The sequence below is a fragment of the Daphnia pulex genome, chromosome 7 (genome assembly GCF_021134715.1).
Source record: "Daphnia pulex isolate KAP4 chromosome 7, ASM2113471v1".
NCBI lineage: Eukaryota > Metazoa > Arthropoda > Branchiopoda > Diplostraca > Daphniidae > Daphnia > Daphnia pulex.
The window spans coordinates 11,948,168-11,974,119 of record NC_060023.1 but is presented as its reverse complement, the minus strand read 5'-3'; the positions used below and the strand labels follow the sequence as shown (position 1 = coordinate 11,974,119).

Genomic DNA, 25,952 nt, shown 5'->3' with positions numbered 1-25,952 from the left:
GCTGATTTTTTTTAATCACTGAAAAATAAACTGAATTTTAGAAATTCTTCAATGAAATTTCATGAGCCTTTCAATGTGTGTATAGGAACTCGATATTTATTATCATTTTCGTGTATAATGTTTCAAATCACAACATATGGCGATTCAATTCTGATTTAGCAGTTCATCATATAGTAATGAAACAAAATACGACGATCTTTTTACAGGCTTACAGCATTAAAATTGACTATATCGTAAAATCGACCATCCGAATAGCAAAAGACCATCATTAGCTTGATACAGAATTACTTAAATTATTAGGCGATTTGAGATTCATGATCGGTATTCTTGTTCAATGTACTTGGCAATTGTGTTCAATTGAATGTTGCTCGTTCCTTCATAAATGGTACCAATTTTACAGTCACGGTAAAACTTTTCAACGGGATAATCTTTAGTAAAGCCTACTCCTCCCATCCATTCAATACATTTGGATGTTGTCAAAGTTGCGACTTCTGAAAACAAGTAACATAACACGGTTAGAGTAATAATGAATCAGATGAAGAATAAAATATTCTAACCAGCTGCGTAATATTTAGCCATAGCAGCTTCTTTAACAAAAGGCAAACCGGCTTCCTTCAAGCGAGCGGCGTTATAGACCAGAAGGCGAGCGCTTTCTATTTGAGTTGCAACCTGCGCGATCTGATGCTGCATGGCCTATTTTTGTTGAAATAACAGTAGGACTTGAACAAACACAACAAATTAAATTCCTCAAGTACCTGGAAATCAAATATTCTTTTGCCGAATTGAGTCCTTTGAAGGGTGTACGGAACAGTGGCATCAAAGCAACCCTGGGCCAGTCCAACCATTTGAGCACCGATACCAATACGGCCTTCGTTTAGCATGCCAATCGCGTACTTGTAGCCCTGACCGAGTTCGCCAAGAATGTTGCTCGCCGGAACTTGAACGTTATCGAAGTGGACAGCACAGGTTGAAGAAGCACGGATACCCAGTTTGTCTTCTTTTTTTCCGATTGACACACCGGGTGTAATTTGATCGACGATAAAGCATGTGATTCCTTTGTAACCCTAAATCGTATTGCTAAAAAGTCAGTGCGTCTTTATTTTAACCATAGACAAAACTTACGTCTTTTGGATTAACGTTGGCCATGACCAGATAAACTCCTGCAATCTCTGAACTAGATAGATATCCATGTTTGGTTTCAAAAGTTTCAAATCATTATTTTATAAATAGATTGATAGACAAATTAAATTTGTATACAATGTACTTAATTAATCTTTTAAAATTGAATGCTGGCTAATAAAATATTATAAATAAAGAAAGGGAAACTAAATAAAAATTACTTCCATACCTAGATATCCACATTTTAGAACCTGGAAAAAAAAAGTTTTTTCTTAAGACTTATTAGAATTTTTTAATTATTTTTAGGACTCCATTTTACAGTTAGTACAAAAGAGCATAATGAAATATTTTTTGTTTTACCATTGATGATGTAGTGATCGTCACTTTTGATGGCAAGGGTTTTTAACGAAAAAGCATCCGAACCTGATTCTGCTTCTGATAGGCAAAAACTACCAACCTACACAATTTATTAAAGATTATAGGTGCAAAATATTGTATTCAAATTAATGATTGAACTAGTTACTGTGTCTTGGGCAAGTTTTGGTAGATACTTGTCTTTCTGTTCTTGAGTGCCCAACTTTCTGAAGAGTGTGTTGATCAATGTGTTTTGAATGTCACAGAATACGCTAACAGCAGGATCTATTTTTGCCAGCTCTTCAATTGTAACAATAGCTGACATGAATGAAGCTCCTGCACCTCCATACTCTGCATCAATCTCCAGACCCATTAGCTTTTAAGAAAAAGGTTAATGAAATTTATTTGCCAAAATAAATGAAAACCACTGTATATATTACCCCATTGGCAAACAAGGCATTGACAACATCTGGCTCAAACGATTGCTGGATATCCATTTTCTTAACAAAAGGGGCAATGATTTGACTAGCCAATTTGGCCACACTCTCTTTCATCATCAGTTCATCTTCATTTAACTGTGTGAGGGGCTGTACTTTAGTGGCAATTTGACGAGAAGCAAGTTGACTTGTAGGTAAAAGACCCTGGGCATTTTTTGATAACTTCGACGTTAACTTTAGACAAAAAACAAACGGAAACATTACATAATTTGAAGATAGAAACTTGCAGGTCCTTAACATCCATTAAAACTAATATGAAAGCCTTGTCAGCCATTTGAAAATAATACGGACCTGAACTAAAGGTAGGCAGCGAGAAACTTTAAACATTTTCCTGTTAATTTAATGCAGTTAACTTCCTTAAGAAATTATGCAAACGTTGCAAGTACGAACGTGTTTTTTCTTCTGTGTTGACAACCACCAGCACCATCTATGATCCAAAATAAATGCAAGCGATTGGAGAGCCCTCTATACAAGTTTTTACTTTAAAGGCAACGTTGTTCCCCGTCTGCCATTCTTCCTTTCCTTCGAAGCAAAAATCCAGGTTAGGTTTCCTCTCGTTCATCCTTTCGAATCTAATCCATCGTCGAGCTTGTTCAGAAAGTAACCTTAAAACTAGAATTGCTTTTAAGAATTATTTGTAGTCTATATTTTTGTGTAAATAGTTTTTTGTGTCTTTGAAGTTCTAAATCGAGTCTACTGTCGCTGTGCCGACTCTTGCTACTCACATTGCTCACGTTTGTTTGTCTTCATTTTCGTAAATTCAGGTTTACCGGATTTCGACCGACAAAGAATGAAGTTGAACACTAGAGTAACTGCTTCTCGTCGCAAGAATCGCAAGCGTCATTTTAGTGCCCCTTCCCACATTCGCAGGAAGTTGATGACGGCTCCTCTGTCGAAGGAACTTAAACAGAAGTACAACGTACGAAACATCCCCATCCGCAAAGACGATGAAGTCCAGGTATGTCCAACTTGCAATGCAATTGATCTGTCCAAGTATGGGAAAATGTAATTCCATGTATCATGTTTGCTTCAGGTTGTTCGAGGACATTACAAAGGACAGCAGGTTGGCAAAGTCATCCAGTGCTACCGTAAGAAGTTCATGATCTACATTGAAAGGATCCAACGTGAGAAAGCCAATGGAGCCACAGTTCCAGTTGGTATCCACCCATCCAAAGTGAGTATACTTAAAGGGTTATGTGTTGTGCTGTTTGCCACTAAAGTAGTCATGTGTGTCTTGAAATACTGTTCTATGGTCTCACTAATCAAATTGTTATTCTGATAGGTTGTCATTGTCAAACTGAAGATGGATAAGGATCGCAAGAAGATTGTTGAGCGAAGAGCTAAGGGCCGTCTTGCTGCATTGGGCAAAGACAAGGGAAAGTACACAGAAGAGTCTGCAGCCTCCCCCGCCACCACGACGCCGATGGAAACAGCTTAAATTGTCGGTCGAGATACTTTGTATATTCGGTTGAATACAGAGTATTTGTGCTGAAAACTTTCGCATTTTCTTTTCTTTAGTTACATGTAAGGGTTAAGTAAAAACGACTCAGGAATGTGCATTGAAAAAGTTGCCATCTTGGTCAAAACGCGGTAGGAAAGTTTGATAACGTAAAATTAAGAGTGTCAACGAAAGGTAGGGAAATCGCGTTTCATCGATTCAATTGATCGTATCGACTTCTTGTTAATTCATAATTCAAAGGAAAGCATGTCGGCCACTATGGTTACTGCGGTTACTGCACCGTGATGGTGGGAGGGATACATAGTAGAGTTCAAACTTTCACGAGGGAGAGACGCCACGACTACCACTAGTGAGATCTTTGGTTCTATCGACAGACTGCACGTAACCGGGAAGAAAGTCAGTTGTAAGAATTGCTGTATGATTGAGCGCAAGACTGAACCCTACGAAAGTTTGGACGATATGTCACCCATACGTAAGTAATCACTTCTTTCAGTATGTAAATGATGTGCCAAGTAAATTTGTTTTTGAGCAGCCACTGTTCACATTGGGTATGACGAAATGGACAAGGGAGCAATGTCCAACAACATGGGCATCGGTTCAATGCTTCTACGCTGGAGATGTTCCGTCTACAAAGTCGTTTACAGGGAATTTATAATTTTCCTAATTTTATTCGGAATAATTAGTGCTGTTTATCGCAACGGACTAGATGACGATCAAAAAGGGTTAGTACATTTTATTACCATATTACGTAGCCAAATGACATTTAAATTTTCCTATTGGAAACGTGCAGATCGTTTCGTGACTCGCAGAAATTTTTTGAAAATTATACAAAATTGATTTCGTTACCGTTTTTACTCGGTTTCTACGTCACAATCGTAGCCGGACGATGGTGGCAACAGTACGAAAAATATTTCAAACATTTCACTCGCGATTTTGACTAATCCATTCCCATTTGCAATTTAGATACATGACGATCCCTTGGCCGGACAAGTATAGTCTATTATAATTCATAATCAAATCGCTAACAAACTAAAGTCATCAAATTGATTGTTCTACAGGTTGATGCTGACAATTCAGATGTACTTACCGGGTTCCGACGAACGTTCGAGAGCAATCAGGCGATTACTAGTCCGAAGAGCGTTATTGATGATGACCCTGTTGCTTCGTTCGATTTCACGGTCCGTCCGTCGTCGTTTCCCGACGCTTCAAGACTTGGTGAAAAATGGTATTAGATCAATTCAAACATTCCCAAGACATTTCTGTCAACCTTTTCGTTCAAAATCAAGGAATTATGACTCGAACGGAGAAGCAGTGCTACGAATCGATCTCGCCAGTCGTCAATTTGTTTTGGGTACCCGCAACATGGTTCACATCGGCTCTGAATGAGGCCGTTAGCGACGGACTTCTGACGGATCCGGCAGGCAATAAACTCATAATGGAGGTAACATAAAAAGACGGGCACATTGCTCACGCACAATAATCAACAAGGAATACAATAAATGCGTGAAACAAGACCAATGTTAGAATTTCGTCTTTTTCTAGGAATTTTTAGAATTCCGTGCCAACTGCGGAGCTCTGTGGAGCTACAACTGGGTATCGATCCCCATGGTCTACACACAAGTGCGTTTCCTACTTTTATAATAAACAAACAAAAAATAAAAGTGGCTGTAATTCACATTTGTCGATATTGGTCAATACAGGTCTGTACTCTGGCGACGTACTCGTATTTCATCGCTTGTCTCGTGGCACGGCAGTACACTGGGCCCAGCACAGCGATAGGAGCTATCGACATCTACTTTCCTATCGGAACGGTTCTCGAACTCGTTTTCTACGTCGGTCTTTTGAAAGTAAGTGTCACGGCTCATTCTACAAAAATGAATGATATTTGACTTTCGAAATTAGGTGGCTGAGCAAATGAAAAATCCATTCGGAGATGATGACGAAGATTTCGATCTTAATTTCCTCCTGACTCGTCATTTGAAAGTACGTCCGCAATTTTAAACGATAACGACTAGTACCAAAACTTGAATCTAAATATCTTGTACAGACTGTTCACCTGGGACTAGATTACTTGTATGATTTAGTCCCCCCGCTGAAAGACGATCACCACCCATCAGACATGCGTCTAAACCACAAAGACGTTAGCCATCGCCAGCAGACAAGAGGATCAACTACCCAAACGAACCATCCCGCCAGATTTAAAACGGTTTCATCAAAAATCTAACGGCGCAAACCCTAGACGAATTTCAATTTTAACTGAATTGCACATTTTATAAACCTCAACCACCACACCAATGTTACGATTCCAAATCACATGCATCAGTAAAATTTACACGAAAACTGCTACACATTTCCTGACAATCGCAGTTGCACAACGACTTGGCATCTGGTCGGGAAATGTCATCAGAGGTTGTAGTCAGGCGTGTTATGTTGGCATTAAAGTGGCCTTGTTCTATTATTCTATACATAAATGTTTAATGTTGACTTGCACTAAGCATAAGCGCTCTCCACGGAAAAATACAAAACTGTTTTACGAATTCATGACAATGTCCGGCAGTTCGATCAATACACATTGATTTAACGTTGAAATGAATTAAAATTTAACCCAAACAGTAGTAAACATCGAATTTTGTTACGCTCACGCTCTCACGCACAGAGTACAAAATACAATTTAAAAACAAAATTCACGATCGCGCGCAAGTTCCACACGATTCCACCCCGTGTTACTGTTAAATATTGCACGCTTCGTGAGACCGTCCCTCAACCTAATCTACCCTATGACCGTTGGGATGCCCATCACTGTGCCAGAGGATTTTAACTACAACACGATGACAAGAGGTGATTACAACTACTGTCACCGATTTTTCGTGACGATTTTAAAATCAACTACTACCAATAAAAGAGTAACACTAAAGAGAAATTGTGGAATGGGCCTACCTTTCACACCAAAACCGGATCACCGTCGATGAGACCAACTGCGATTGAGAATAATCAATTGGCCGGTGGAATCCTTTCACGGAAGATATTCGAGCGATACACTTGGTTTGATGGTGAACAAAAGCAGGGATAAGGTAAAACAGATCTATAAAATCCAAACGTCATCCATGACGTCTAACCGAAACGAAAAAACAGGAAAGGTTAGTTTTAGTTGACATGTCAGTGAGGCCGGCATTCGGAAATGGGATCGATAACGTCACTTTCAGAATTTCAGAGTAACTTCTTTGTTCATCAAATATAACTAAGCGGAACTCGGTAGTTGGGTAGAAGTATAAGGTTTCCGTACTTTCCAAACTGTTATAGCATCGAACTTTCACATAGTTTGATCAAACTTCAGTACTCTCTTTTTTTTTGGTCCTTTTGCACCAAAGTTCGCCAAAAAAACGTTGGAAGAATTATGTCAACGTCATGGGACAAATCAAGGAAAAGGAAATATTGCATTTGGTTTAGGATAGGTTTATGATGGGGCGATCGATTAAACTAGACAATATCCAGAATATTTCACCGTTAAAATCTGTGTTAACCTCTAACGTGAGAAACACGGAGATGATTTCGTATTCATCTATTGACACCATCAAGGACCTTCTTACTATAATATTACATTGGTGAAACTTTGCTAGTATCGAAAGCTTCAACGGTACAGATGATCGGCTTGAAGACTTGCGGCGATTTCAGCTTCCCATTTGTCTCCATTATTCAGTAATTTCTCCTTGTTGTACATCAACTCTTCATGGGTTTCAGTGGAGAATTCAAAGTTAGGACCCTCAACAATTGCATCGACAGGGCATGCTTCCTAAAAATCACAAACAATATAGACATTATGCTTTAAGGATAGTTTTGATACCAAAAGTTTACCTGACAAAATCCACAGTAAATGCATTTGGTCATATCAATGTCATATCTGGTGGTTCGTCTGCTGCCATCTGCACGGGGCTCTGCCTCAATGGTGATTGCTTGAGCAGGGCAAATGGCTTCACACAGTTTACAAGCAATGCAGCGCTCTTCTCCAGAAGGATACCTTCTGAGGGCATGTTCCCCTCTGAATCGAGGACTTAGAGGTCCTTTCTCAAATGGGTAGTTAATGGTTGCTGGCTCTTTGAAAAAGTGTGCAAGAGTCACCCCAAAACCTGTCAAATATCACAACTGTCAGCTGAGTTAATAATTTCTATGTAAAAATTGTGAATTGCCTCGAAAGATCTCCGTTAAAAGAAGGTGATCTCCTGCACGGTCGGCGATTTCTTGATTGGTCTTGGGTTCTGATCCCAGAGGATCTGTTACAAGTTTGTATGTAGTACGAAACTGCATATTAAGTGATGACCTAGGTGGCAAGCCTACAAAATATGATTTGTATTTTATTAATTGCTATATTGTTTAAATGTTTATTTCAATTTGTTTACCATTTCGGGCGAGCTGGAGAAGTCGAGACGAGGCCATTTTGCAAATAGACTGCAGCACTCTCTAGTGAAGAGAGAACAAACTTCATGGCGAGGTTTATACCCATCCTCTTCACTGATTATTCACGGATTATTACATAATGTCATAATGTTACGGATTGCGATAGAGCTATCGACCAGCCTTCTTTTATATCTGAAAAATATGAGCGCCTTAAATAAAACGTGATAGTTGTGTGCAGGAAAATCAATCAAACACGCATAACTTTTAACAGATATTTATTTCCTTTTTTCCTCAAACCACGCTAAGCTCATAATTTTGATAAACTAGACATCACATTTTTTAACTTATAATGGATATTCGACCTAACAATTGGAAATGTGTTTGCGGGACAGGAACAGATCCAGTGAGTTTCCGTTTTAAAAAGGCAAAAATGAGTTTCCCCATTTAATAGTAGCGAACAGAAGCTGACAAATTGGCGAGCGAATCACGTGATTCGCGGTCCTCCAAATAAATATCTGTGTTAATCTTGACAAAGCGTAACAGCCTCAAATCAGCACAGCGTTTATTCCATGGCGCGACCCCCTCTAGCTGGAGTAGAGCATCACAAATGGCCTTCTTTTCTTCGGCCGGCAACGACGAGCGAACCATAATCGGGTAAGGCGAAAGTGGACCAATGGAATTGAAGACGTGAAGATCTTTGGCTAGGGACGGAGATTTGGCCATCGCGTAGCCCAGAACGTTCGAATCGACAGATGCCACATCAGCTTTGCGGGAGGCAACCATTTGAATAGAATTCAAATGAGAGCCGGAATCTGAAAACAAAAATGCAATGCATTAAACATCTTCATCTTTCATGTGTCAATTATGCTTTCAACTCACTAAGTACACTTCCAAAGAAGGACGGATTTTCTCCATACTCTTTAAGAGCCTTGAGCATCACAAAGTGGCCACTTGTTGAGCTGGAGCTATTGGTGGCCCAATTTGCCCCACGTAGATCCAGAAAATCTTTGATCCTCTCCCTGATAATAAAAAAGAAGAGTGAAAATCTGTTTTTAATGAACATTTCAAAATATATAGGTGTTTCTTTACTGAGAATTTTTGTGGATTATGATATCTGCAAAGTATCCTGCAGTTTCTCCTTTTATCAGATGAGGAAAAACTGCTCCAACCTGCAAAAGTTCCCAGTCGACATTGTTCTCCTTTACCAGCTGTTGATAAGATGCTCCAGTTACAAATGCTGAGGTATAATTACAAAATAAAACCATTAATCATCACCTACTAAAGTTGTGTGATGTAAACACGAAAATTTTATACCTAAGTCTGCAGTTTTGTTCTTGAATGGATCAATGCGATCAGGCTGAGGGCCAATAAAGCGGGATTCATAAACAAGTGTTGTTTCTTTGCCCAAAGAACTCTCCAGATATTGGGCCAGAGTCTCGAACAATTCCACATTCAAGCCCGGGACTAGATAAGTTATGATTTGGAGAGGACGTTTCTGATGTTCACTCATGATGATGATTTTTTTTTAAGTTAATAATATTCCTAGATAAAACAAAGAAATAATAAGTTTTAATAAGAAACAAGTCCACACCCGTCGCACACTAGTAACCGCAGTTGTTACACAAGACCAGACAAGACTGTGACAAGACTAACTTACGTTGAATACGTTGAAATGTGATCTCTTTCGTTTGTCCGTCGACCGTGTCACGTGTGAACTTGTTATCTGGACTGGACTAGTGTTAATACCACGAAAATAAGTGAATAATAAAGCGCATAGATACAACCTATATTTATCAAATTAAACCAAATAAGAGAAAAAAAGAGAAATCGGCGTTTTCTAGCAATGTTGCCTGATCGAATTTTGAATCCTAAGAAAAAACATTTTTCAAAAATTTAAAACTCGACGAAACGCGCCAGAATAAGCCAAATTCAGAATTTAAAAAAAGAGCGGTGATATAGCGAGAAAAAGAATGTCGATACCACCAACCTGATAATTAACTTTCATATTCCAGCAATTTCGCATTTTTACATAGTCGACGAGAGAAACATTTGTGTATTATCTAATTACGTATGCCATGCACGTAAATATTCTGAATGGCAATAAAGGCCTTGGGGGTTAGAAAAATGACTGTAACACACCTGTCGAAAGAACCAATCCGAAAACAGGTATGCGAAAAGTGTCTCGACATCCTTGTAGTTTCATGTTGAACAATTTATTTTACCGAAACAACAACCAGAAGCAAGGTCACTCGATGATATTTTTCCTTCACTACGCAACAGAAAAACAGAATAACAGCCGAAAATAAATACTAGGTAGTAGAAAAAAGATGGGCTACGAGATTGTGAAATTTGCCCGTAGGTCGTGGACTTAATGGCCCCCCCCCTCATCTTCCCAAAAAGAAGTAAATAGTTGGAAAGTATAACGTCGGGGGGCCGTTTGCAATCTCACGTGTCCCGCGTGCCAAGTGCATTAAAAGCGGCTCGACTTTGTCCCTCGCTCACCTGGTGCATTGGTTGCTCCGTTTTTACCTGCGCTTGTCATTGGAGGGCTGCTAGACCCTGTTCCAGCTCATAGACGTCGACTTGTTGTTGATGACCAGTGGCCAGTTGACTTTGTGACCCTGGGACGTACGAACGCCATCGTGGATTAGTTAATAACCAACGGCAACATGGTAATCATTTTCTAGTATTCTTTTCAAAAAATTTCCATTTCAATTCAATTAATTTCTGTATCAATCTCGTTACCCCTGATCGACGTGTAGACGACGTACACCGATAAAGGCCCTAAAGTAAGAATTTATCGTCGTTTAAAATGTCTTAAGCATCAATTGATTGTAATCTTTTTGACGATGAGTAATTAATCTTTTCCTTATCTGTATAACTATTTCGATGGGAAAAAATAAAGCCTCCGGCAGGAAAATTCCTCCACTTTGATCACTTGACCTTTTGGGTTGGAAACGCCAAACAGGTGAAATTCTATAGAATTCAAATCCCTTTTTTAAAATAATAATAATCAAATAAATACACCCAGGCGGCTTCGTACTACTGCACTCGTATGGGCTTCACTCCGGCTGGTTACCAAGGTCTCGAGACTGGTTCAAGGAAAGTGGCTGCCCACCTTGTCGCCCAGAATAAAGTATAAAAATAAATTGAATAATTTGCATTTCTGTCTAAATTTCAATCTCAAAATTTGCATACGTCATGTTTTTCTTTAGATTCGCTTCGTCTTTAAATCTGCTTACGAACCCAACGATGACTCTGAGATGGGCCCGCATTTGGTGCGACACGGCGATGGCGTCAAAGACATCGCCTTCAGCGTCGAAGATCTCGACGCCATTGTTCAGGCGGCCAAGGACCGCGGTGCCAAAGTCGTCCGTGACATTTGGCAAGAAGAGGACGAATTCGGTTTCGTCCGTTTTGCCACAGTTCAAACGGTAATTTATATCCTAGCGCGAAAAACCAGTTTATATTAAATTCCAAAATTGGTCAACTTGTTTAATATATCTGACAGTATGGCGACACTACACATACCTTTGTGGAACGAGGCAACTACACCGGTTTCTTCCTGCCCGGCTACAACAAAATCCCAGTCAGCGAAGATCCTCTACTTTCGACACTGTAAACATTTTCAAATGAATTTCCTTTTGAGATTAATATTTATATTACTAAATGATTTTGTATTATTATAGACCTACGATCGATTTGAATTTCATCGATCACGTTGTGGGAAATCAACCGGATTTGCAAATGGAGTCGGCAGCTGAATGGTACACTCAAAATTTAATGTTTCATCGATTCTGGTCGGTTGACGACTCTCAGATTCACACGCAATACTCGGCCCTACGTTCCATCGTCGTCACCAATTACGAGGAAACCATCAAGGTAATCATGCACATCTTTTTAAAAAAGGAGATGGTGGTCGTTAATTATTTTTCCTGGCCACTCAAGATGCCCATCAACGAACCGGCCAACGGACTGAGAAAGAGCCAAATTCAGGAATACACCGACTACTACGGAGGCGCCGGAGTGCAGCACATTGCCCTCAACACTTCCGACATCATCACGGCTGTACCGACTAACATTTTCTTTGTGTTTTTGTCAATTATGAAAATTAAACGTTTCTATTTTAAGATTCGCAACTTGAGGAAGCGCGGCACTCAGTTCCTCACCGTCCCCGCCGCCTACTACGATCAACTCCGCGTGAAATTGGCCGAATCCCCCGTGAAAATCAAGGAAGACTTGAGTGTCCTTCAGGTTCGAATTTCTATTGATCTGAAATGTGTTGCAAAGTAATTAATTGTCTGAACAGGAGCTCAACATTTTGGTGGATTACGACGACAATGGCTACCTGTTGCAATTATTCACCAAACCCATGCAAGATCGACCTACCTTGTTCTTGGAGGTCATCCAGCGTAACAACCACCAGGTAACGCGCATATTTTCTTTACTAGCATCAACAAAATAAAAAACAAATTATTTTCTCAGGGTTTCGGAGCGGGCAATTTCAAGGCTCTTTTCGAAGCCATCGAGTTGGATCAAGACGCCCGCGGTAATCTGTAAAAAAAAGTGTTTTGCGGTCGCCAAAATCTTCGTAGTCTGGAAATTCCTGTAAAAGTAGTGATTTTTTTTCTTAATACTCTTCCGCTAACTCAACTGCTGTACTCTCCAATCAACCTGTTAATGACTCGGATTGACACAAATATACTCACGAAATTTTGAAAACGGACGGGGCTGTTTTTGGCGTTGGTTACTGTATAAAAGTTACTTGTATTCGCGCAAGCAGGTGTGTGTTTTTTTCTTTTCGCTGACGGAATATCAAAAGAGAGAGAATAATAAATGGATGAAAATAAAAATGGGCGTGGGGGAAAAGATTGAGGACTTAAAGAGTTCAGTTTCTTTTGGACATAATAGTATAAATCAATAATATTAATTCATATTACAAATTCAATTTTTTGTATAATAGCGCAATCGCCAATTGATCATCGGGCCAAAGTTTTCAATTTTCACTTTTTGCCCGACAACCGTCAGGCCATCAAAATTTCAAAGAAAAACAATTCAATTATGTGTGTGTGTGGAGACACGGACAATTTTGAGAGGTGAGAAACAAGCTTACAAGGAGGTATGGGAGTTAATGTGAATCAGGGGGGAGAAGGGGGACACACACGAAATCAACAGGATTTTATTATAAGTCTTGTTTTTATTGAATGGTTGTTGTTTGTGTGTTGTTGTGGTTTGTTAAGTTGCTGTTTCTGTTTTGTACAAAATGCATATCGGATGAGGAGTGTGTGGTTCATTCTTTCCTTCCCAGTTACACGGCGACAAAAATGGACGATCAGAGTTTCGATTTGACACACACCTCCACAAAAGGGGAAATCAAAAGGAAAACAAAATTCAATCGAAGGAGAGAGGAACTGACCAAATTCAAGAAAAAAAAAAGAAAAACATGTTACCACCAAGAGAAGATGAAGAATGACGGTCTAGTTTTTAGAATCTCCGGTCACTTGTCGTTCGATAAGATTTTGAAAAAGGGAAGGAAAAAGGATACAATCATAAAATAAGTCGCCCACCCCATCCTACTACATTTCTCTCTCGACACACAAAAGGAAAAATTAAGGTAATGACAATTGATGAATAGAGGATGTTGATTTGAGTGTTGACACTAGAGGAGTTAAGCGGACAGGACAAAGAGAAGAAGAATGTACAGCACAGGGGAGGGCTAGGAAACAACAACAACAGACGAGATGTCACCTTCGTTTTTTTCTTACTCACAATCAATTGCTCTAAGTCAGGCAGGGCTGTGTTCCGTCATTCACTTGAAATATATAAGATTTTATTATTATCATCATTCTCTTCTTTCTTCTAGAGGCCCTGCAGAGACAAAACAACCAAACACAATAAATCCCAACAAACTGCCTGGGTTTTTTTTTTTGTTGCTGGTTTGTCCCCCAAACTAATTGATTAATTTTCGCTCACAAAACGGCCAGTATTGCTGCTGTTTCGCTGGAAATATTTCGAGAATAGTTTTTTAAGAAATTTAAAAAAAAAAGGAGGGAGATAGAGGTAAAGAGGAGAAATGCGTATAAATGAAATCCATCCATCCAAAAAGAAAATTAAACCGAAAGAAATTACAGGAAGAGACGAAAAAAAAAATAATTTCGGAGCAGAATTACAAACGGTATGTGGCCCATATGAACGCTTTGGAAATTGAACTGTCCTGTACAAAAAACATCACCATCACAAAGCTGATTACATAATAAGATATTGTTCCTTTGTCTTTTGCTTTTTTTTTTAAGTTTTTCAAGATAGAAAAAAAGGGGGGGGGATGGTACAACAACACCGTGAAAGGAGGAGGAACACAATATATACCCCCGACGCTAACAAATCCATCGCAAATTTTTTTTGTAAAGATTATTATGTAATTAATTATTCATCTTTTTTTTTTCTTTCTTTTTTTGTTGGTGTTTTTACTTTTTGCACTAGAAAAATCGTCAACGAATATGAGAAGGGAACAAGAAAGACCCAACAATCGAACGAACCAACAGAAAAAAAAGAAAAAAACATTATGTAGAGCCATTATGTAATATTATACTATTTTTTTAGTTTTTTTAGTTTTGTTTTTGTCATGACGGATGGTGGCGTGTTGTGTTTGTGTGTGAGTGTGAGGGGGTGAGGCGAGTAGGATATTGCGAAGTGCATACACCAGCACAGGGCATCGATTCTTTTTTAAGTTTCTTTTTCTTTTAAATAATAATATCGTAATTATTTCTTCTTCTGTTTCTGTCAAATTAAGAAATTCCGACACGGGGAAAACAAATTTTCTTTTTTTTTTCAGAGGGGTTGTAAATGATTTTGTTGTTGTGTTTGTTGTTGTTTTCAGACTAAAGCAGCCAAGGCGTGGTAGAGCTGCACCAAGAGCTGGATGTGAATGGGGAGGCAAGAGCGGCGATCACGAGACTTGGGATCGAGCGACAGCCAAGAGAGGGCGTTGTAACCTTCCATGACGTACCTTTGGGGTTTCCAATCGAAATCAATAATCAATACCAACGTGACCCACGACCTCATCCCAATTTATAAAAAGAAAGATTCGTTTCGTACCTGAGGACATCCGTCGTGACTTGCGAGTCGAGCGGATGCACCTTTGACGAGTTGTTGACTTGCTGTTGCTGCTGCTGCAGGAGGATGTCGTCCGAATTCTGCTGGACGGCGTGGTTGTGCAAGTGAAGTGCGCACTTGAGGAAAGCCGGGCAGGCACGCGCCAAATGAGGGCACGAAGACCAGAACCAGGACGGCATGTCGCCCGTTGGCGCCGTCGACACGTAATAGCCGAGGGCCAGTGGCTGCTGGAGCAGCGTGCCCACTTCCTCCTGCTCCGCTCGCGGACTCTGCCGCCCGGAACCGCCCGCGTGGTGGTGTCCGCCCATGCCCGACGGCGACTCGGGATTCATGTTGGAGCGCATGCCGCCACGGCCGGGCGAACCTCCACCGCCGCCACCGTGCGAAGCTCCAGGTGACCGAGAAGTTCCGCAACCGCCCATGTTGTTCATCCCGCCGTTGTTGCCGCCCGTTATGTCCGACGTCAAATCGTCGGTGCCGTCATTGACTTGGTCCGTTTCCGGCCACGTCATGAAAATGTCGTCAAAGCCGCTCATCCCCTCGAATCCGTCGCCCATGTCGTCGTTGAGGGCAGAGAGCAGATCGTCATCTCCCAAATCGGGTCCGTTGATGTTTTCCTCGTGGAACGTCGTCTGAGGAGACTGCGTAAGAAAAAAGAATAAACAAGTTAGAATAAAAAAAGAAACACCTTTCCTTCAGGCGAGCAGAAACGACGACTTACTCGAGTGGTAGCTGACGTGGGAAAAACGAGGATGTGAGTGCAAGAGGCGTCCTCGGGTGTCGACAGGTGACTGTTGGCTGACTGCTGACCGAAACGCTCGTCAGGAGTCACTTGATCCGGCATCATGCGGAAGTGAGAGTCCGGCTCGAGCGAGACCAGACAGGCCGACACTAAAGTGGGCGCCTGCGAAGGGAACACGAGCGAACACTGGCCGCAAATGTCGGCCAAATGTCGCGAGGCTCTCAACAGATTTTTGCGACTCAGCAGGGCGCTCCAACCTATTGTGGCGAAAACACATAAAAGATTGACATTTTAAAAATCCATCCGATTGGTGAAATTAAAAATTAGATTGTTACTTTTCAATTCGCCGTGGCCCATTCGACCTACGCGGCCAATGACGAGCCTCCACGGATGAACTCCGGTGGAAATGACGCCCAGAATGAAATCCATGAGCCGCTGGAGCCCGAACCGCCTGACTGAGACTCGTTTCCGCTTGGTTCGGTTTGGGACGTCGATGCCGATGGTGCAGCTGTCAACCAGCTCGCCGCGCTCGTCCGTGCAGGCGGCAATCAGCCAGCGCTGATCTTCTGATAAGCAGTAGCTGACGTAGAGGACGGAATACTTGTCGGGCCGGGCCAAGAATGACAGTGGGCCACTGCCGGGCCCTCCGTTGGTAGACACGCCTGGATCGAGGTCGCAGACCGTCCTGTCTTTGGTCGGCGCCAGGACGTAGGCCGGGATGTAGACCCTGTAAGGAGCACGATTCCTCTCGTCTTTGGCTTTGAGGAACGTGTCAGAGGCGGCAGCCGGACCGAATCCCGTCAGCGATTTGACGTTCGACGGCTGTGAGATTAATTTCTTGCACTGCGAAAAGACGTTGAGGGCCAGCGATCGGAGCGAATCGTAGCGAGAGGCGCCGTTCACGTCTTTGCCCAGTTGGAGGATGGCGTCGGCGGAAATCAATTGCAGCGACACGTTGAGCTGGACCGTCTCCGAAAGGAGCGACAACATTTGGTGATAGCAACGCAAAAGACCCAACGCCGTCAACCGCCCGAGGTCCAAATTGTCCGAGCCGAAACTGAACGGATCCACGATGTAAATGACGATGGAAGGAGGTTCGACCTCCTCGTCATCGGCCGCCGATCCGTCGGTAGCACCGGAAGCCCCGTGACCCGACGTTCCATCGGCACCGTCTTCCGTTTTGGGGGAAGTCGGCTTACCGTCCGATGACGTCATGCCGGACGATGGTGTCGACGTGTGATGGACGCCGAATGTGGAGGAACCCTGAAGAGGCGTCGATCCGCCCGGATTCGGCGGTCCCATGCCGCTCTGAGTGGCCGAGCCGAAATCGCCCGGATGAATGGGCGTGGTGGATGGAGGCGCCATGGGCGACGGGACGGCGTTCATGGGTCGATTGGATGACGGTGGCGCGGGTGGATCGAGCAGAGTTCGATCCATCGGCATATTAATGAGAGTCGGCGCTAGATGGTAGCGGCAGACTTTGGCGTAGAGACGCAGGAGGGAAGCGATGGGCGAGTCGCCGATGTTGCTGAACCAGTCGTCGACCGCGTCGTTGGCCAGCTTGGCGGCGGCGCTCTTGCCCACGCGGAGAATGCCGTCCCGCAGGCCCTTGTAGGGAACGTGGCGGCCAAAGCGGCACATCTCGTAGGTGGCCGAGAGCTCCTTGAAGAAGATTTTCGTCCGCGACAAAACGTAGTCCATTTCGGGAGCCAGAACAATGTAGGCAACGTCACGCTGGCGGCTGTAAGGTTCCAGCAGGAGCCGGTCCCAGTGTGGAATGGCCAGCGGACCGATGGCCACCCAATCGCGATCGTAGCCGGCCATGACCGAAGGGATCGGCTGAGGCTCGCAACGATCTTCCGTGCCTCTAACGGCCATCCGGTGGAATTGACGCCAAGTCAGAGGACCCTGCACGGCGAACGGCGCCCTCCACAATGAGGCGGCCCTCTTCTTCTGGATGCTGTCCTGCAGGAGCGGCTGCAACGTTCTCATGACGCGGATCACGTCCTGGCTGGAATTGGGGCCCTGGACGTGCAAAAACGGCCAATAATGGACGATGGGTCCGTTGTTGCCGGAAGACAGAGTCGACGGATGGTTGGTCGAGTGCCCATGTGCTCCGTGAGAAGGATGAGGTTGTCTTTGCGCCATGGCCATTCCGACCGGACTCGACAGGGGCATCGGCATGCCGCCCACGGACGCCGGGGTTGGCGGTCTCCCTCGAACCGGCATCGTCGGACTGTGCAGCGAAGGACTCATTGGCAGGTGCATGTTTCCGGAATTGGGGCCCTGGAATCCTGGGCCACCAGGACCACCGACAGGTCCACCTGCCTGAAATCCGCCCATGCCTGGGTTGAAGGACATGCCACCGTACGGATTGGGAGTTTGAGGTCCGTTATTCCAGTGCTGTTGTTGTTGTTGCTGCTGCTGTTGGTGTTGTTGATGTTGTTGTTGCTGGTAAGGTGGCGGAGGTTGCTGCTGGTGTACAGGAGACGCCATGGGCATCGGAGAATTGTTGTGTAAGGCTAACGTCAAGGCATTGCGGGCCGTTTCGCATCCGTCAGAGTAGTCGAGGGCGTGCAAAAGGGAGGCCTTCCTCGTGGCCGCTTGCAACTGTTCGGCCCGGTAGAGTGGACTGCTCGAGTGATGGACCAGCAGGCACTGCTCTCGAAGCAGTTCCATCAAGGCGACGGGCAACGTGTCGACCAAGGGGGCCGAGGCTTCCATGACGACGGCAGCGATCGACTGACTGATGATGTCGCCCTTGTCCACTGGCTCCTTGTCGCCGCCTTTGCCGCCCGGAGTTTTGCCGTTGGCTTCCGGGCCGTAGAGCGAAAGGCCGGGTCCGCAGTCGAGCATGCGAGATCGCATCAGCATCTGCTGTTCCTGTTTATCCGATGAGTGGCAGACGGCGTACAGGGAGCCGCGCTTAAACTGGCCGGGATCTCGGGTGGCGTTGGCGCCAACAATCTCCACTTCGTCTTCGTAAAAGAGGCCGGCCTGATGGGCCAGGTGGCGGTTCACCAGGGCGCTGAACCCGCAGTTGCACCGGCAGCTTTCCTCCTCCAGGTTGTTCATCGGCGGAGGAGGCAGACCCAACGAGCCTGGACCGCCACCCATTCCGGGGAATTGCGATGAGCTGGGCAACGCTCGCATCGACGACGAACGCGCGTTTGACGACTCTGGAAGGTAAAACACGGCGTCTTGCCCGCGTATCGTGCCCACCCAATTCTGTCCGTCGCTGCAAACGCAAACGGTGCAGCTGTCAAAGTTGTGATCGCGGAAGATGTTGAGCATCGAGTCGCCCAGGACAATGTTCACCATCAGAGAATGGCATTCGGGCAAGTTCGAGTGGTTGCTCATGTTGTTGCTGTTGTTGACCGATTGCGGTTGTTGTTGGTGGTGGTGTTGTTGCTGCTGCTGCTGCTGGATCTGCAGCTGGAGTTGCTGCTGCGGTGGATGGTGGTGCGGGAATCCAGGCTGGTGCTGAGGAAACCCAGGTGGTTGACCCTGACCCTGTTGAGGTTGCAGCAGCTGCTTCAGTGTAGGCGGGAAACCGCCCATGTTCATTCCAGGGCGCTGGATCTGCCCGTGGCCGGGCATACCGCCGAAAGGCGGCGGCCCACCATCCATGCCGTACGGAGACGGAGAGATGGGGCTGAAAGGCGCCGGACCGGAACCGCGTGAGAAATGCTGCTGCATGGGAGACACCATCGACTGAAGCCGCTGGAACGGCCGGATCGAGGCATGTTGTTGTTGTTGTTGCTGCATCATGGGTCCGCGAGGCACTTCCACAATTCCCGACGAGTGATTGGCCGAGCTATTGCTGCTGCTAGAGGGCCGGTAAGGCGCGGGTAGGAATAAAGGACTCATCGTCTGGCTGGGCAGGATCGGAAGCGGCGCGTACTTGGAGGAATTGGCAACTTTCCAGACAGTGGGTGGGCGGTAGACGTAGGACCAGTCCTTGTTAGCGCTGTCCTCTTGTAGATATGTCGGACTGCAGCCGTTGAGCGAGTGACCGGAGCCCGGCTCACTCTTGATGCCGTTGTGCCCGGAATTGTTCATGTCGCCGCCCAACAAATCCACCGATCCTTCCATCTGTCCGCACGGCGATTGCATGGGATGTTCGTGAGATGGCGGCGTCGGGAACATGTTGGAGAATTCGGCCGAGGCCAAAATGTTGACTCCACCGGCCGTCAAGTGGTGACCGCCCAGCATGGTCGTTCCTGGTGACGGGTGAGCTGCCGTGATGCCACCACGCGGCGCTTTGTGGTGGCCGTGTCCCATGAGAGCCGTGTCTTCTGGGAGTCCGGCCGGTTTGTTCGATCCGGGCGGCGTAGGCACAGGGCACGTGTCGTTCGACTCGTCTGAATTGTCGAAAATCTTGTCCAAGTCCTGATAGGACGCCTGGAGTCCCTCGCTGGTGAAGAGCGAACTTGGATTCACTGGTTTAGCTGCTCCACCGGCTGCGTTGGCCGAGTTCAACGAGTTGCTGTCCTCGTCGCGACCAGAGTCGGGCTCCTTCCTCTTGCGGGATTGGCCGTTGTGGACGCCATCCTCGTCGTACTCGATCGCATCTCTGGCTTCCATGTCCAGCTGTCAATTCAAAAACACGTTTCCTTTAGAAATGGCCATTCAAAGAGAAACGAATCAACATCTTACCATTAAGTTGCCGTTGATCTGCTTCCCGCTACAAGACGATCCACCGTCAGAGGAATCCGTTGGTCGGTCCCCATTCGAGGAGTTGTTGCCTACTTTCATTCGCTTGACCGGATGAAACAACCTGTGCACAAAACAAAATGAATGAAACGTTGCACAAACGAAAAATCTGACATGTCTATTACCAGGCCGTCATGTTACTGTAATCGTAGAGCAGACCAGGAGCGGTTTCTCCTTCCTTGAGTTCTTCCTCGTACTCTTTCTGAGGAAGTACAATCTTTTTGATTCCATAGAGATCGGCAGTGGAGCAGGTGCTTCCACCGCCATTGGCTCTTTCGCCACCACTTCCTCCTCCGCCGCCGACGTTGGGTGTCGTTGGGGCCACTGAAGTGGCAGGGCCACAACTGGCGGGCTGCTGCCCGGCACTGCTGCGCGGCTGAGTGGCGTGACAAGAGCCGCTGCCTCCACCTCCACCGGCCGAGTGTGGCCAACCGGGGGTGTCGACGCTCGGCAGGGCAACGTAAGGCGAATAGGCGGCTTGATTCGATTTAGGTCCACCACCCGGAGTGTGGGCCGCTCCACCAGGAGTGGCTCGGCTGCAGTTCTGATCCTGCGACGTCATGTTATGGTCGCTGGCCGACGGTGTCGACGGGATAAAGTTGGACGATGGGTCATTCGATGCTGGTGGATGAGGACTCGACAACGGAAGCGACGAATCTACAACGACGACAATCAACAAATGATTATGACATTTCATTTTTTGTGGTGGTGGTTAGAAAAGACAGTCAAAACAAAGTTGTAGCGAGTCAATTTACCCATGGGCGGGACGCTGGGCGGAGCGTGAGAGTGGGGCGTTGGCGGGGCAACCGAAGCCGGCGAAGCCAGCGTGAATGGTCCGACGCTGTTGCTGTTGCCACTCGAGTTCATGCCGTGATTGGAATGCTGTTGCTGCTGACTTTGTTGGCTGGCGGGCCCACGGAGAGCCGCCTGGCTCCGCTGGTAAGTCGGCAGGGCTGGAGCTGGTGCCGGTGTGGTGGCGCCACCTGTACTCGTCGGATTCGCCGTTCCCGCTCTTTACACAATCACACAAACAAACACACAAGACGACGGGCCAATTCAAACCCGAGACAAGAGAGAAAGAAAAAAAGGAAAAAAAAAACAAAATTAATTTCAAAGTTATCACGTCGACATTTGATTTAAAAACAAGAACGTTAGTCGAAATAAAAAACAAAAAAACAGCAAGCATTGTCTTTTTTTATATAGCACCCAAGCCACGATAGGTTTTCTCAAGCTTCAATTCGTTATGGAGGTGTATGGCAACCCAATTGGATTATCGCACGCGTAATTCATTTTTTTTTTTTTTGGTTGGTTGGGAGATTCCAAAAAGCCAACGTCTAAAGCGCATAGGAGGCATAGGGAGCAGCAAGTAGAGCAGTGTGTTTGGTAGTAGTGGTAGTAGTTTTGAAACGAGACCAGCATATGAATTTTAGCATCCGACCCCACGCAAAGACGAACGGAAAATTGGAAGAGATCAAGACACGAAAAAAAAATTGTGAATGGAAAAGCGATGGATTGTGTGTCTGAAATTCACCTCATTTTGCGTCTGTCCCGGTTTGAAGGACTTTAAAAGTCGGCAGACGATATTTTTTCGTAGAGGCCAGAAAAAAGACATACACAGAAAGATAAGATTAAAAAAAAGAGAGTCAAGAGGTTCATAGGCGCATACAAGAGACAAGACAAAAAGACGGGAGAGAGAGAGAGCCCATGGACAACTGGAGCACAAGCTGTTATTTGAGAGTTAGTTTTTAGGGGCTGATTAGTAGACGACGACGACGGACAATCCTTTTTTCGATCGTCGCTTATTTTTTTCATAAATTCCGTTCAAAAGTAGAGGGGAAAAGCAGATAGAGAGACAGAATAAAAGACAGTTGGTTCGCTCAAGAGGAGAGATAAAAAGCCGGGATTGATATTTGTGTTATCAATTGGTTTTTGGTTCAACCGATCGAATTGTAAAAAGGGGGGAATAAAGAAGGAAAGCCAAGTAGTAGTAGTAGTAGTGGTAGTAGTAGTTTGGCTGTGTGTATGCGTCGGTTGCGGCATGATATAAAACTGACCTGTTGACCCTATCTTGACCGCCTTCGACCGACCCTGATCCACTTCCCGGCGGAAGGGCGGCCGTGGCGTTATTGTTGTCCGGCAACAGCTTTTGCCCAACACTAGCGACAGTCGATTGGGCCCGAGTCGGAGCTGCATAGGTCGGGCGGTGGTGGAATGGATGCACACCGCCGCCTCTCTTGCCGGAAGAAGAGGAGGAAGAAGAAGAAGAGGACGGGATAGAGGAGGAGGAGGATGAAGAAGAAGTGTTCAATGGAGTGGTAGAAGCCATCTTGGCGCTGGAATTGCTGCCGACGCCGTTGCCCTGGACACTGCTTCCAGTTTTATTCCGTCTCGACCTAATGTTTTCGTTTGTGTTGTTGTTTTCGGGGCGGAGTTCGTGTAGAAGTTGGGTCGCAGGTTGGGAGGGGGAGGAGACAATAGTTACCCAATAATGTTTTGATATTACTACAAGTTTCCATCTCTCGGCAACAAGAAATTCAAATGTTTCAAACCTCAAACTTTGTCGTTATTTTCGCAACAATTCGAAATAATAAAAAAAAAAACTGAAAAAAAAAGATGAAAGTGAAATTGGCCAAAACTTACTTGACACAGATGCAGCTGTTCTTGGTTGTGGGATCGACAAAATCCCAAAGATTCGCCGTGGAATCTTTGTCGGTCGTCGGGGTGGTGCTGGTAGCCGGGGAGGATGGCACCACAGCAGATGCAGCTGGATCAACGGAGGGTTTGGGCTGTGGGAGCAGACCAGCCGGCGAGAGAAGACTGTCTTGCCAGGCTTGCTCAGCCAATCGTCGAGCTTCTTCGGGTCTCCAGGAATGAGCCGCTTGTGCAATCCGGTTCAGCGCAGCGGCCGTGGAGCTGGGCACGGTGGAAATCAGTTGCTGCTGCGAAGACGATGAGTGGTGAGCGGAAGTAACAGCAGACGACGACGTCAGGGATGACACTACGGCGGAATGGCTAATACTGCGAGATATACTCGCCGGATTCGATGTCAGAGGAGGCGATGCTGGTGGAGTCATCAGCATTCCTATCAAGAGAAATCCATCAGTAAAAAGTTTTGTTGTAACCAGAAGGAAGAAGATCCTACCCCCTTCGGAAGTCGCCAGTTGGTTGAAGGCAGCCGAGTTGGCCGCACTGTCCGCATCACAGACCATAACGTAGCACGTTGGATAGCGCATGCGGACATTGCCGACGATGACTTCCACCATATCTTCCGTGTCCGAGGCAGCTTCTAATCCTCCCAGGCCGCCACCGGGACCTGGACCTCGCTGTTGCTGTCCAGCTCCTGCTGCAGTTTGCGGGCTGTTATTGCCACCGCATTCAACAGGGTAGTATTGGCGCCATTCTTCCATCAGCTTGCGGGTTACGTGGTCAGTGGCTGACCGGTAGGAAACGCCAGTCAATACGCCCGCTAGGCCGTAAGGAGCCAACATAACTGTGGGGAGATAATTCAACGAGACTGTGCAGTTAACTTTTCCATTTTGGCACGTTACAAATTGTTACAAAAATGTTACCATGGACTCCACCGCTTGTGGCCTGTGCGGCGGCTAAATGCCTGTGGGTGGTCTTGCGTACGACTGGGTGTTGACGGACGTCGATGCTGGCGCAAACAGTCGACTCTCCGTGGACGAAAAACGAAAATGAAAACGACAAGTGACCGTTCCTGGCTGGAATGGTTGTTGTAGGGTTGGAGGAATCCGGTTGCTGGTTTTGCTGTTGTTGAGTGCAGGCAGAATCCACTCCTTCCTGTGGCTGCACAAACCACTTGCCCAATCGGATGAAATCTCTTGACAGCAAACACCTGCACACCCATCACAAATGGTTATGTTTTGGACAAGACAAAAATGAGGAAGAGACTGACCTCTCAATGAGATTGTGAAGGGCTTTGAAGAGCAAGGATCTGCACTCGTAGGAGAGTCCATTCTCCCAGGATCCATGCTCACCCTCCATGTTGAGGATCTCTGGCACAACAAGGCTACTGAGGTCTGGAGATGTATCACCATACCAGAATATCCACAACTCTTTAGCCCCGCTCAGAGTACTCAATCCATTTGAACCCTGTTGTGTGCTGGACTGGGGATTGGGGAAGCCACTGGGGAACGATGGTGGGAATGCTGATGAGCCACCAGGGCTAGACGCAGAAGAGGCAGATGGGATCCTCCTCCAAACACAGAGGATGTCATTCGAAAGGCATCGCCAGTAAGACAAGAGAACAGGATCATTGAGGTAATCCCAAGGCTGCTGGGTTCCTCCAGCCATCCCACGCATCTGCTGCTGATGTGGGTTGCCCTGCTGCCCACCGTACACTCCCCCACCACCAGGTTGAGGGCTGTACCCTTCTGAAGTTAGCTTCCTCCATCGGATGCCACACAGATCCGTCTAAACAAGAGAGAGAGAGAGAAAATGCAATGAATAGACTGGCAGCTTTGAGGTCATTAACCTGTAGAGTTACATCAGATGGCTCTAGCCATTCAACCAGAGTCTCTTATTGATAATATCTAATGGAAACTTTCAGAAAAATAGAAAATCTCCCATACTAATGCAAGTAAAATGAGATGAAAATATTGTTTGTTGGTCGTTTTGCCCGCTCAAGCTCATGAAAGTAGGGCATTGCACTGTGTCAATGTCTCGGGACGACACCTATGAAGAGGGCCGAGAATGGCGCCGAACGAGTCTTGATCGCTTCCTCTCTTCAACTGTTATTTTCTGTGTGTTGTCTCCCCTGATGCCCCCCGGGCGACCCAAATTCTTGTGGAAATTCACCAACTTATTAATCGATAAAATAAGCAAATGAAATATACCAGGGCAAAGAAGTTGGTGTGGCAATCTTCTAAGCTAGCTCCATTGGTTTGCGAATTCGGATGGGCCATTTGTGTGTATGGTGGGAAGAGTGGGAGGGAGGTTTACGCTCGCTCACACACACACGGCACTATACACACACACACAGAACGCCGTGTGTATGATGTTGAACTTTGAAAGCAATTATACACCTTTTTCACTCAATCGAACGGATTGTTTCCCTCGTCGATGAGCATCATCATGGCTTGCAACGTTTTTACACTTTGAAACGCATCACACACACACACACACACCAAAGTTGTCGGGGTACACACACACAGACACAAACTTCTTCTTCTTCTTCGAGGGCGCCTCTCTCCCTTTCTCTCACACTTGGTTCTCGTTGGAATCGGACAACTCACTAGCGAAAAAATGACACGATCAAGACGAGAAGGAAAGATTAGACGAAAATCCAGTCAATTTCACCAACAAGCCATGGTGTCTTTTGGATTTTTGGAGCGCCGCAGCACACGCAGAAGAAACCGAGACTCCTAGCTCGTACACCTAGCCTAACTTTCAATGGCCGACCAACGACAAGACATTGCCAGTTTGAGCGAGCGTCGCCATACTGCCTCCTTCTCATTGGCCCACACAGCCGTCACGTGACTCTCAATCTACTTTTGACAGCAAAACCCTCATTCGACATTTCTCTCCATTTTATATTTAA

General features: G+C 45.6%; 7 protein-coding genes across 9 annotated transcripts; 3 read left to right on the top strand and 4 right to left on the bottom strand.

Moving 5' to 3' along the window:
- Positions 1-78: 78 nt before the first annotated feature.
- LOC124196579 (short/branched chain specific acyl-CoA dehydrogenase, mitochondrial-like) lies at positions 79-2,401 on the bottom strand. The gene is made up of 9 exons (XM_046591709.1): positions 2,262-2,401; positions 1,914-2,144; positions 1,643-1,849; positions 1,480-1,576; positions 1,349-1,370; positions 1,123-1,174; positions 756-1,064; positions 558-693; positions 79-491 (listed from the first exon to the last, which is right to left on the bottom strand). Exons 1-9 carry the CDS (start codon positions 2,295-2,297, stop codon positions 313-315), a joined length of 1,269 nt encoding a protein of 422 aa, XP_046447665.1. The 5' UTR covers positions 2,298-2,401; the 3' UTR covers positions 79-312.
- LOC124196589 (60S ribosomal protein L26-like) lies at positions 2,385-3,465 on the top strand. Of its 2 annotated transcripts, none has more exons than XM_046591730.1 (4): positions 2,385-2,511; positions 2,735-2,928; positions 3,004-3,144; positions 3,253-3,465. In XM_046591730.1, the coding sequence occupies exons 2-4, from the start codon at positions 2,761-2,763 to the stop codon at positions 3,406-3,408; spliced, it is 465 nt and encodes a 154-aa protein (XP_046447686.1). In that variant the 5' UTR covers positions 2,385-2,511; positions 2,735-2,760; the 3' UTR covers positions 3,409-3,465. The 2 variants fall into 2 exon arrangements, with proteins under 2 accessions (XP_046447686.1, XP_046447684.1); XM_046591728.1 differs by having other exon boundaries at positions 2,414-2,570.
- Positions 3,466-3,495: 30 nt separating this feature from the next.
- Positions 3,496-5,966, top strand: LOC124196580 (bestrophin-2-like). Its single transcript, XM_046591710.1, has 10 exons — positions 3,496-3,901; positions 3,962-4,151; positions 4,220-4,327; positions 4,393-4,419; positions 4,488-4,654; positions 4,716-4,870; positions 4,972-5,049; positions 5,130-5,276; positions 5,332-5,412; positions 5,477-5,966. The coding sequence occupies exons 1-10, from the start codon at positions 3,847-3,849 to the stop codon at positions 5,651-5,653; spliced, it is 1,185 nt and encodes a 394-aa protein (XP_046447666.1). The 5' UTR covers positions 3,496-3,846; the 3' UTR covers positions 5,654-5,966.
- Positions 5,967-6,973: 1,007 nt separating this feature from the next.
- Positions 6,974-7,929, bottom strand: LOC124196590 (NADH-quinone oxidoreductase subunit I-like). The gene is made up of 4 exons (XM_046591731.1): positions 7,824-7,929; positions 7,614-7,757; positions 7,282-7,553; positions 6,974-7,219 (listed from the first exon to the last, which is right to left on the bottom strand). The coding sequence occupies exons 1-4, from the start codon at positions 7,858-7,860 to the stop codon at positions 7,058-7,060; spliced, it is 615 nt and encodes a 204-aa protein (XP_046447687.1). The 5' UTR covers positions 7,861-7,929; the 3' UTR covers positions 6,974-7,057.
- Positions 7,930-8,079: 150 nt separating this feature from the next.
- Positions 8,080-9,673, bottom strand: LOC124196587. Its single transcript, XM_046591726.1, has 5 exons — positions 9,479-9,673; positions 9,136-9,363; positions 8,911-9,058; positions 8,701-8,840; positions 8,080-8,633 (listed from the first exon to the last, which is right to left on the bottom strand). Exons 2-5 carry the CDS (start codon positions 9,329-9,331, stop codon positions 8,266-8,268), a joined length of 852 nt encoding a protein of 283 aa, XP_046447682.1. The 5' UTR covers positions 9,332-9,363; positions 9,479-9,673; the 3' UTR covers positions 8,080-8,265.
- A 561-nt stretch (positions 9,674-10,234) lies between these two features.
- LOC124196582 (4-hydroxyphenylpyruvate dioxygenase-like) lies at positions 10,235-12,547 on the top strand. Its single transcript, XM_046591712.1, has 11 exons — positions 10,235-10,493; positions 10,584-10,610; positions 10,727-10,789; positions 10,853-10,957; positions 11,037-11,255; positions 11,333-11,439; positions 11,511-11,703; positions 11,770-11,889; positions 11,953-12,075; positions 12,131-12,247; positions 12,307-12,547. The coding sequence occupies exons 1-11, from the start codon at positions 10,491-10,493 to the stop codon at positions 12,379-12,381; spliced, it is 1,152 nt and encodes a 383-aa protein (XP_046447668.1). The 5' UTR covers positions 10,235-10,490; the 3' UTR covers positions 12,382-12,547.
- Positions 12,548-12,568: 21 nt separating this feature from the next.
- On the bottom strand, positions 12,569-25,822 carry LOC124196572 (mediator of RNA polymerase II transcription subunit 13-like). Of its 2 annotated transcripts, XM_046591701.1 has the most exons (13): positions 25,249-25,822; positions 24,309-24,826; positions 23,962-24,248; positions 23,535-23,882; positions 23,033-23,474; positions 22,447-22,785; positions 21,148-21,404; positions 20,518-21,049; positions 20,336-20,456; positions 16,012-20,269; positions 15,656-15,933; positions 14,917-15,575; positions 12,569-14,827 (listed from the first exon to the last, which is right to left on the bottom strand). In XM_046591701.1, the coding sequence occupies exons 1-13, from the start codon at positions 25,315-25,317 to the stop codon at positions 14,695-14,697; spliced, it is 8,241 nt and encodes a 2,746-aa protein (XP_046447657.1). In that variant the 5' UTR covers positions 25,318-25,822; the 3' UTR covers positions 12,569-14,694. The 2 variants fall into 2 exon arrangements, with proteins under 2 accessions (XP_046447657.1, XP_046447658.1); XM_046591702.1 differs by lacking the exon at positions 22,447-22,785.
- Between the last annotated feature and the right edge of the window lie 130 nt (positions 25,823-25,952).